The following is a 10,627-nucleotide window of genomic DNA, read 5'->3' as shown; positions in this document are numbered from 1 at the left end:
TATCTAATTTTGTAGTTAATTGACATTAATACTTCTATTCATATTTTTTAGAATTAATTCTATGGCCTTATTGATGTTTTTTATTGATCGTATTGACATTTCAGGGTTGATGATCTAGGCCTTTAATTTGAATTTAATGGCTATTGTTTAGTTGTAGTTAACAATTAAGTATTGAGTTAACAATGTAACACTCCATTCGGTGAAAGTGTTAATTAAATGTTGAGACATTTTTCTCATATATATAGTTCAATTTAATATATTTTTTAGAAGTCAAACATAATGGAAGGGGCCGCCCCACAAACACGTTATCAATTTGATGCATATGTGAGAAATAATAAATAAAATAAAATAAAACAAGCAGCCCATAAAATGGTTAGAGAAATAGACTATTTACAGTCAAAAATTGGAAAATGAGTAGTTGATGATTAAAAACGCGCGCATCTACCCCTCTCTATATATATATCCAATTCTTCTTCATTCATCCATTCATTGCAATTTACAAATCACTACTTTTTCATTATTTAGAGAGAGAGAGAGATGTTGAAAGGTATAGTAGATACGCTGACGGGGAAACATGAGGAGGAGAAGAAGATCAAAGGAAGAGTGGTGTTGATGAAGAAGAATGTTCTAGACTTCAACGATTTAGGAGCATCGATTCTCGATCGTCTTCACGAATTGGTCGGTCAAACCGTTACGCTTCATCTCATCAGCTCCGTCCATTCCGACTCTGAAGGTGCTTTCTCTTTCTCAGTAATGCTTTGTATGTCTTTGTTAGTAAACATCTTTGTCTATGCATGACTTTCTTTCTTCTATAGTCTATATGTCGTACATATTTCATTTTTTTCTCGTGATTTTTCAACCAACCAATATTAATTGCACCTTTAATACATTCACTCACTGCTTAATAGTAGTAGTACTATATATTTTTGGCTCTTTATTTATCCAGTTTATTATAAGGACAGAACTAGAATTATAAGAATGAACAGTTGATATTATAGTAGTGAAAAGGTTTAAATAGAAGAAGAATTGGCTAGTTGACTTTCTATATATATGGGGGGTGTTCGGTTTGCAAGTTGTATCCCGGGATTAAATTTGAAGTATGTTTGGTTCAAAAATTTAATCACACAGCTCAATCCTAGATGGATAATCATGGAATAATTAGTGATAGCTAACCCCGACTAAAATAATCTCACAACTCAATCCTAGATTATATATTGGTATTATTTTATCTTTGAAACCAAATACCACCTTGGTGTATATTTTTATTCCATTAGATGATTTCATGAGCAAAAATGGAATAAAATACGATCACATGATGTATGTAATTATGTAAAGGCATCAAGAACATTATTTTCCTCACTATCTTGATCCGTCGCAATCGCATTCATCTATTTTCAACAACTTCAATTAATACCATTTTACGTGTATGTATCTATATGTGTTGATATTATTCTATGAGTCTATATGACTGTAGAATGTCTTATAAAATAAAGATCAAATACTGAATGGAAATACTATAAATTAATTTGTAATATGTGGGATTAATTAGTTCAGCAAATAAATGATTAGTCGTGGGATGAACCACTCAAACCCTAATAAAAGTTAATGCACCACGTACTAATACCTAACCCATTTATCTAATTTCATTAAGATCGAGTTGAAATTATGCGTCTTGGATTAGAGTGGTCGCCGAATCAATTCTGACGGCGTCATTATTAAATTATGAATTAATCGTATACACTAGTTTACTTTAATTACTCTTTATTTATATTTATAAAATAATAATGAGTAGGGCCCCATTATTGAACCAACTAAACAAGGAGTACAAAAATAGCCACGTGATAAAAAGGAATATTAAATTGTCGGCACTGAAAATTGGAATAAATTACTCCATCCATTTCATATGGAGCAGTGTTTAAGAAAATAAATTAGACAAAAATGTAGAGAATAGTTTTAATTATATTTATTTTATTATGTTTTTATTTTAATTATTTATTATTTTTTTCGTTTTATTTTAGGAATTATGATTTATTATTTTTGGGTGTTCTATTTTAGAAGTATTTGTTGGATATTTCATAAATGGTAATAGGCCATGCATTCCACTAACTTTTTAACATTCATATTTTATTATAAATCTAATATATAAAAGTAGAACCTACATCTTCATTATCTTTTTTCATCAACTTTCCTTTACATTCTTAAAACTCGTGCCGAACTTTAAATCAGATTCTTAAAATGAGACGGAAGGAGTACTCCTCCATCCCAGTCTAAGAGTCACATTTTGTCATAAGTCCGTCTCAGTTTAAGAGTCACATTTAGAATCCTCCATATTTGGACATAAAATTTTACCTCATTATTCATCAAAATTACACCCAAATGTCATTATCTATATAAAAATAAATTCAAAACAAAATGAAAAACCAAAAAGTCAAATCATCTCACTTTTCACCATCTCACTTCATTTATTACCCACTCTACTAATTTAAACTCGTATCATAACTAATTCTTACTCCTAAACTAGGATAGAGGAAGTATTATTTTTCAAAATGACTGAGAAAAAGAAATGTTGAACGTAAATGGAACAGAGGAAGTACAAAAATCCAACGGTTTTAACAGAAACTAAAACCACTACTGCCAACAGCCCAGCAGCAACAATATAATAAGATCACTCAAGAATTTTTTTTGCAGGAAATAAATTGAAGGGGAAGGTGGGGAAAGGAGCAGAGCTAGAAAACTGGATCACAACAATCACATCTCTGAAACCAGAAGATTCAGCATACGAGGTGACGTTCGATTGGGAAGAAGACATCGGAATCCCGGGCGCATTCCTGATCAAGAACAACCACCACAGCGAGTTCTTCCTCAAAACCCTAACCCTCGAGGACGTCCCCGGCCACGAGCACGCCCCCATCCACTTCGTCTGCAACTCTTGGGTCTACCCTTCCGACAAGTACAAATCCGACCGCATCTTCTTCGCCAACCAGGCCTATCTCCCCTCCCAAACTCCGCCTCCACTTCTGCCCTACAGAGAGGCGGAGCTCCTCGTCTTGCAAGGAGATGGCACCGGAGAGTTGCAGGAGTGGGATCGAGTCTATGACTACGCTTATTACAATGATTTGGGCGACCCTGATAGTGGCGAGGATTCCGCCCGACCCGTTCTTGGTGGATCCTCTCAGTACCCTTATCCTCGCCGGGGGAGAACTGGCAGGCCTCCTACTGAAACAGGTAATGTAATTCATTTTTTTCCTCTATCCTAAATTGGAACACTGTATCATATCATATCAGTTTTTTTCTTTTTATGATACGACAGAGTGTTCCAATTTAGGATATGAATAAATGGGTACCATTATTGAATATGAAATGATGGAGTTGGTTTTTTATGGCATGCAGATCCTAATACTGAGAGCAGGATCCCATTGCTTATGAGCTTGAACATCTACGTCCCGAGAGACGAGCGTTTTGGGCATCTGAAGCTGTCTGATTTTCTGGGTTATGGCCTCAAATCCATCACGCAGTTCCTTCTCCCTGAGCTAACAGATTTGTGTGCCAGCCTTAGCAACGAGTTCACGAGCTTTGAAGACGTCCTCCAGATCTATGAGGGGGGAATCAAGCTGCCGGAGGGGCCCCTGCTTCAGAACATATATGACAATGTCCCTGTGGAGCTGCTCAGTGATATTTTTCATAGAGATGATGATGGTTTCTTCAAGTACCCAATGCCGGATATCATCAAAGGTACGCCTTCATATCTGATTCACCCAACCGCAATCAGAAACAGAATGTGTTGATTGATTGATGTGAATATGTTTTGGCAGAGAGTAAGACTGCGTGGAGGACGGATGAAGAGTTTGCTAGAGAGATGGTTGCAGGGATGAACCCTGTCATAATTAGTCGTCTGCAGGTATGCTCAAATCCAATTATTGCATCTATTACTATAATTCTGTTGTTGTTTACACACCAAAAATAGTTGTTCTAGAGTCATGATATTGTTGTCTGAACATGTGAAGTTGTTGAATTGCAGGAGTTTCCTCCGAAGAGCAATCTTGACACTCAACTGTATGGGAACCAGAGTAGCAAGATAACGTGGGATCATATCAAGAATGGAGTGGATGAGCTCACTCTTGAAGAGGTATTTATGGTTGTATCAATTTATGGTTGCAGCAATAATACCATGGATGATATGCATTGATTATGACTGATCTGCAGGCGTTGGAGACAAACCGGTTGTTCATACTGAACCATCACGACTCGCTGATGCCATATCTGAGGAGGATCAACAGCACCACTACTAAAATGTACGCCACAAGGACTCTGCTTTTCTTGCAGAAGGACGGGAGTTTGAGGCCCTTGGCGATTGAGCTCAGCCTCCCGCATCCGGATGGGGATGAACATGGTGCTGTGAGTCAGGTGTACACTCCTGCTCAAGACGGCGTTGAGGGTTCGATTTGGCAGCTGGCCAAGGCCTATGTTGGAGTTAGTGATTCTGGAGTTCATCAGCTCATCAGCCATTGGTAACTAAGATACCATCTTCACCAGCCTTTCTTTTTATATAAACTGGTGGAATTGATAAATGTTGATTAAATTTTATGTGGTTTTTTAATGCAGGTTGAATACTCATGCTGCGATAGAGCCAGTGGTGATTGCAACGAACAGACAATTGAGTGTGATGCATCCTATTCATAAGCTTTTGCAACCCCACTTCCGTGACACAATGAACATCAATGCTTTTGCACGACAAATCTTGATCAATGCTAATGGAATTCTTGAGGCAACCGTCTTCCCTGCTCGATATGCTATGGAGCTATCTTCATTCATCTACAAGGACTGGAATTTCACCGATCAGGCTCTCCCAGCTGATCTACTCAAGAGGTATCCATTGTTTTGTTGTACTAGCTTAGCTATTATTCTATTGTTGAAATTCTTCTTAGTAAGTTGATTCATCATATGATATGTATACTCTGCAGAGGAATGGCTGTGGAAGATTCAAACTCCCCACACGGAATCCGCCTGGTGATGGAGGACTATCCATACGCAGTGGACGGCCTCCAAATCTGGTCGGCTATAAACACATGGGTGGATGACTACTGCAACTTGTACTATCCCACAGACGAGGCTGTGAAGGGTGACACCGAGCTACAATCATGGTGGAAGGAGCTCCGAGAGGAGGGGCACGGTGACAAGAAGGATGCCCCGTGGTGGCCTAAAATGCAAACCCGCAAGGACCTCATTGACAGTTGCACCATCATAATATGGATTGCATCCGCGCTGCATGCAGCGCTCAACTTCGGGCAATACCCCTATGCCGGGTTCATGCCCAACCGCCCCACCGTGAGCCGCCAGTTCATGCCTGAGCCAGGCAGTGAGGACTACGAGTTGCTGAAGACGGACCCGGACAGGGTGTTCTTGAAGACCATCACGGCGAGGCTGCAGACGCTGCTGGGGATTTCCATTATCGAGCTACTGTCGAGGCATTCCTCGGATGAGATATATCTCGGGCAGAGGGACACCCCGCTGTGGACCAAGGATGAGGAGGCGTTGGTGGCGTTTGAGAGGTTCGGGAAGGTGTTGGGTGTGGTGGAGAAGAAGATCACGGAGATGAATAGTGATGAGAAGTGGACAAACAGAGTTGGGCCTACCAAGCTGCCTTATACCTTGATGTATCCCATGAGTGAAGAGGGGGTGACTGGCAGAGGGATTCCTAATAGTACCTCTATCTAAAGTCTCTTATTTGATTTTAATCATGTTGATCTAGGATTTTCTCTTGCTATCGGTCGTGAATAAATGGATTCTAGATTTAGTATGTAATGTTAGGATTTATCTCATGTAACTTTGTATGTAACTTTGTTCCTGCTATGAATAATATGTATGACTTCTTTCTAAATAATTAATGTGTTTCTCTATTTGTTTGTACATTTTTCATTAATGGGAAACTATTGCTTCTTTTAATCATAAAAAATTACTTGTTACTTAGAAAATTGGAACACTATCTCCTTCATTCATAATGATATTGATACACACTTTTCTGTCATAGTGAATTTAACCTCACATAAGTTTTTGTTAATTATTAGTGGAATGGAGCAATTTGATTCACAAATTGACAACTGATATGATAAAGAAGAAAGGCTCTCAAAAATGCTCTCATGATCTTGTCTCTTTTACATGCCGCGATTACAACAATGAACTTACCTGCTGTCGGGATTCGAAACAAGTAGCAGGTTCGATCTAAGCACTCGGAAACACACAAAACTATCTAAAACTTCAGGCCTTTGGCTTTGTTTCTCATCGAGTCTTCTTGGCTTTCGCCAACTTCTTCTTCTTCTTAACAGCTTTTGGTACTTTGTTCTTGCGCGACTCTCTCTTTTCTTCCTTCACTTTCTTCTTATTCTCCTTTCTGGCTGATTTCCTCTCTGCCGGCGTTTGCTTATCACCATCAGAAAAGGAACCATCTTCTGAGTCAGAGTCCCCTTCACTCTCCTCCGTTTCTGTTTCTGATTCTCCATCAACGCAGCCCTCTGTTTCAAGTTTACCATCGCATTGCTGCTGCCCCGATTCTACTAGGGAAGAATTGTTCAGAGAAAGGGCCGACTTGAGACCTGTGATAGTCTGATAGTACATTTCTCCAGTGTCCTTCCCACTGATGATACGTTGCACGTCCTCCTCCACGTGCTTTACATCATCCAGGGTCTTCGGAATGTATGTCTGGAGACAAACAGCGAAATTGTTTGTAATTTGCAACATTGCTAATATAATGTTCAAACGCCAGAAAATAATTTACATATATGTACAAGTGAAAGAACAAATAAAAACCGGCCTTGTTCTATTTACTAGAAACCAATCTTGTTCAAAGATCTTGATTGAGGCCTTGTTCTATTTACTAGAAACCAATCTTGTTCAAAGATCTTGATTGACAGACGGTCAAGATTAGTTCTCAGACAGAATTATGCTTTTTTGCACATAAATTAATTACATCGTCATAATTCTTTGTTCACACTTACAAAAATAAGGCCGATTTTTACCAGAATATGTGAAGATGTATATGAAGAGGGATATGAAATCACAAACCTGGACAAATACTAAATCTGCAATTTCTTCTTCAGCAGATATCTCATCACCTCTAGCTAAAATCTTTTTTTGCACCTATAGAATAGTGCATATGAACAATAGGAAGAATGTTACGTGTCATTAAAGAGATACGAGTTCAGATTGCATCTGTTTGGTTAAAGTATTTGTGTAAATTTTCCATACCACTTCCAGATAACTATCAATAGAATCATCATCAATAGTGGGATCGACTATAAAATCAAACAATTCCCGTATTGTCATAACAGCAACCCCATGTTTCTTGAAAAAATCCTGTATGAAAGAGGAGGAAAGTTACGAAACTCAGTACAAGTAAACAAAGAAAGTATAACCAAGGGCTATAATTTGAGAGGCGCGTACTGAAACATGGATACAATCCTCTCGAAGGAAATCAAGGGCATGAGGATGGTCAAGATCAACTGATTGTGACACGTCAATAATATACAAGTGGCCCTGCATAACGCAATAAATCAATTGCACTAGTAATAGATATATATGTCGGATAATGGTATTCAATATGAGAGAAAAACAAAAGCTTGCCTCATAATAAAGTATATTATACTCACTAAGGTCTCCGTGCACTAGCTTACACTTCTGATACAATGTCCGCATTGACATAATCATCTGGCATTGAGAAGGGAAAGGCATCATTTAGTTTTCTATTTACATATTTCTTTCAGAAAAGGAACTAAAAGTATTTTAAAAAGTAGCAGAAATTACCTCGACATAACATTCACGTAGCTTGTCGTCAGATAAGTCAGCATCTTTGAGCCGAGGAGCAGCCCAACCTGCCTTGCCTGTATTGGAGAAATATAAAACAAATTTAGGCAATTTAAGTAAAGTCTTTTGCTGATAACCAAATCTGATAAAATTTATGGGATGAGATATAAATACACGTAATGTAAATACCACAATCGCCAAAAACAGTAAAAGTACCTATAAATTCCATCACCAGAACATGGAGTCTCAAAAGTATTGGAACTGGACACCGTATTCCTGCTGCTTTTAGCCTTCAGGTTTAGGCAGAAGTACAATCATATCAGAGAAAAAAATGGTTTTTAGTATTTTTCACTCTTCAATTGCATAGAGTTTTACTGAAGCACCTTCATGAATGTTTTTAGGGATTCTGCTGCCGATTGAAGTGCAGAACAGAACTCCCACTTTGTTCTCTATTTTAACATAAAGGAGCAATGGAGGATTCAGAAGATTACCTCATGAGATTCCTCATTTCTTTCTCAGCCCATGTTTTAACCATTTTTCGAGGGTTGTGCTTGCAGTATCCATGTCTAAATCTGTAGTCACCTTGTACATAGCGATCCCTATCCCTGTTGGTTCCAAGAGGAGATAAGATATACGCCATTATTGGTGAACTAATCACCTTCATGCAATAGTTAGAAGGCAAGCAAGACAGAGGAAACATAAGAATATATGAAGATTTTTCGAGGGAAAATATTTAAACGGAAATAAATGGGTTAATAGTGAGACCATCTCCCACTGACCAACATCCACAAGAAGGAAACCAGAAAGTGATTCATAGCTCATACCACAAACATAAAAATAGTTGATGGGTTCATTTGATCATTTTCCCTTTTCTTATCAATCTAAAAGGTAAGTACATTTTCATTCGATAACAAGTTTTACACCAAGGGGCATGAGAAAAAGTCAATGGATATGAACTAAAATGGTCACATACTTGAATACAAGGACTGATGTTTTGTACACCTTGATAGCAAGCTCCTGGCCATCAGATTTGGTAGCATGATATACATTGGCCTGTTGGAGCAGAGAATAAACAATATGAGACTCAAATTTCGACCTGCACTTTCACTAAGGAGAGAGATAAAAAGTTCAACCAGAGAGGAGTGTTTCACTTACTTCTTTTCCAGTTGAAATGCAACCATTTATGTCATTAAAGATACCCTTGTTAAGCATCTTGAATAAAACCATACGGGTTCTAGGGTCAATTGCCTGAAAGGAAGAAGAGATTTCTAAGCATAACAGTATGTATAGTTCAACCAACAATCAGCTCCCTAAAAAAAGGAAATTATTAATCAATAAACAAGGGAGCAGACCTAAGAAATGCACGAAGAAAGATCTAAAAACCTGCACATTCAATGTTTCTGGCAAACAACATATACCTGCTCAACCGTTGCACGATCTGCTTTCTCGGTTGTCTTTGTCTTACCAATAGCCATATCGCGAACACTGCCACGAATTGCAGTGGTAACAGAGTTTGACATCCCAACATCAAACCTTCCTTCCCACTCCTGCACAACATCACAACCAATGAGCAAAATATCAAACTTAAAAGTGGACAAGCAACCACCAAAATACTCGGTAGAAAAACAATCCATAACAATTTCTAAACGACATAAAGGCAATCCCATTTAAACAACACACACACACAATGACTCAAACATCAGAAAATCAACAAACCATAAACACAAATTGCAATCCATAAACACAGAACCTGGATAATTTATCAATCACGGAACACTCAATATCAGAAAATCAGCAAAACACAAACACAAATTCAACAGAAACGCAAAATAAAAAAAAGCAATCTTTATGCAATGCTACCTCCAAAGGCGAAGCCCTGATGTGATTGGCAAGTTTCTGCGATTTATTCGAGATGGGCTGAAGAGAAGAGCTGTTGGGACGCGAGTGGAGGCCACCGTGAGCGTTGGGGCGGCGCGTGTGCAGCGGCGTGAAGGATCCATCGAGTAATCCGCCCTCTGCATCTTCTCTCAAGTCCAGAAAGTCCAAAGCCTCCGCAATTTCGGAGTCTGATGATAGGTAAAGCTCATCGTCGTCTTCCTCTCCCTCCCAGTCCTCTTCTCTCCCCGCCTCATCCCAATTTGTTTTTTTTTCTTCTTCACAGCTTGCTTCTCTGTCCTCTCTAGCAATTTCATGTTCCTGTTCCTTCACAGTGGCCGTTACACAACTGCCATCGCTTTCCTCTCTCAACATCTTGCCGCCACCTAGAATTTCTTCGTGATTTTGTTAGGGTTATCAAGCATCGTAATTTTGAGTCATTCTAGTTTCAGTTCTATTAATCCTAGTCAATGTTTTACAAACCGGATCGGCCGGTGAACTGGCGAGGCTACTGGTTCACGGTTCAACCGGTCCAACCGGTTCAATCACTGGTCGAACCGTTTTACTGTTACAAATTATATATAATATATAAAATATATTCAATTTCAATGAATGATAAAATTTATTAAATTTTTTATCCATAATTATTAAATGTACAAATTACAAGTTAGTATGGATAAAATTTTTAATATTTTAGATATAAAAAAAATAATTCATAATAATTCAAAAAAATTATATGACAAAATATATAAATAAATATGAATGTTTAATTAGTTTTGATGAAAATATACTATATAGTAAATAATTTATTATAAACCTTAGGTATAGCTACTTATATTTACATAAGTATCTATATTATACAAATAATAGTTAATTTTAGTAAAAAAGAGTGAATTTTAGATGATAAATATATTATCATATTAATACCTACTCACTATAATATAAATTTAAACTT

The 10,627-nt window shown here is 37.8% G+C and overlaps 2 protein-coding genes across 2 annotated transcripts; one reads left to right on the top strand and one right to left on the bottom strand.

Moving 5' to 3' along the window:
* Positions 1–423: 423 nt before the first annotated feature.
* Positions 424–5,907, top strand: LOC125200846 (putative linoleate 9S-lipoxygenase 5). The gene is made up of 8 exons (XM_048098644.2): positions 424–733; positions 2,689–3,225; positions 3,391–3,732; positions 3,813–3,898; positions 4,019–4,126; positions 4,204–4,508; positions 4,603–4,866; positions 4,962–5,907. Exons 1-8 carry the CDS (start codon positions 538–540, stop codon positions 5,713–5,715), a joined length of 2,592 nt encoding a protein of 863 aa, XP_047954601.1. The 5' UTR covers positions 424–537; the 3' UTR covers positions 5,716–5,907.
* Positions 5,908–6,104: 197 nt separating this feature from the next.
* Positions 6,105–10,097, bottom strand: LOC125202267 (uncharacterized). Its single transcript, XM_048100636.2, has 12 exons — positions 9,658–10,097; positions 9,216–9,344; positions 8,953–9,045; positions 8,771–8,850; positions 8,289–8,402; positions 8,014–8,087; positions 7,798–7,874; positions 7,618–7,701; positions 7,438–7,530; positions 7,243–7,350; positions 7,060–7,134; positions 6,105–6,696 (listed from the first exon to the last, which is right to left on the bottom strand). Exons 1-12 carry the CDS (start codon positions 10,045–10,047, stop codon positions 6,277–6,279), a joined length of 1,737 nt encoding a protein of 578 aa, XP_047956593.2. The 5' UTR covers positions 10,048–10,097; the 3' UTR covers positions 6,105–6,276.
* Between the last annotated feature and the right edge of the window lie 530 nt (positions 10,098–10,627).

Source organism: Salvia hispanica, chromosome 2, assembly GCF_029641045.1.
Source record: "Salvia hispanica isolate PSC_SH4W2 chromosome 2, Shi_PSC_v1, whole genome shotgun sequence".
NCBI classification, from domain to species: Eukaryota; Viridiplantae; Streptophyta; class Magnoliopsida; order Lamiales; family Lamiaceae; genus Salvia; species Salvia hispanica.
Note: the sequence above shows the minus strand (reverse complement) of the source record. Positions and strands in the feature narration are given on the sequence as shown.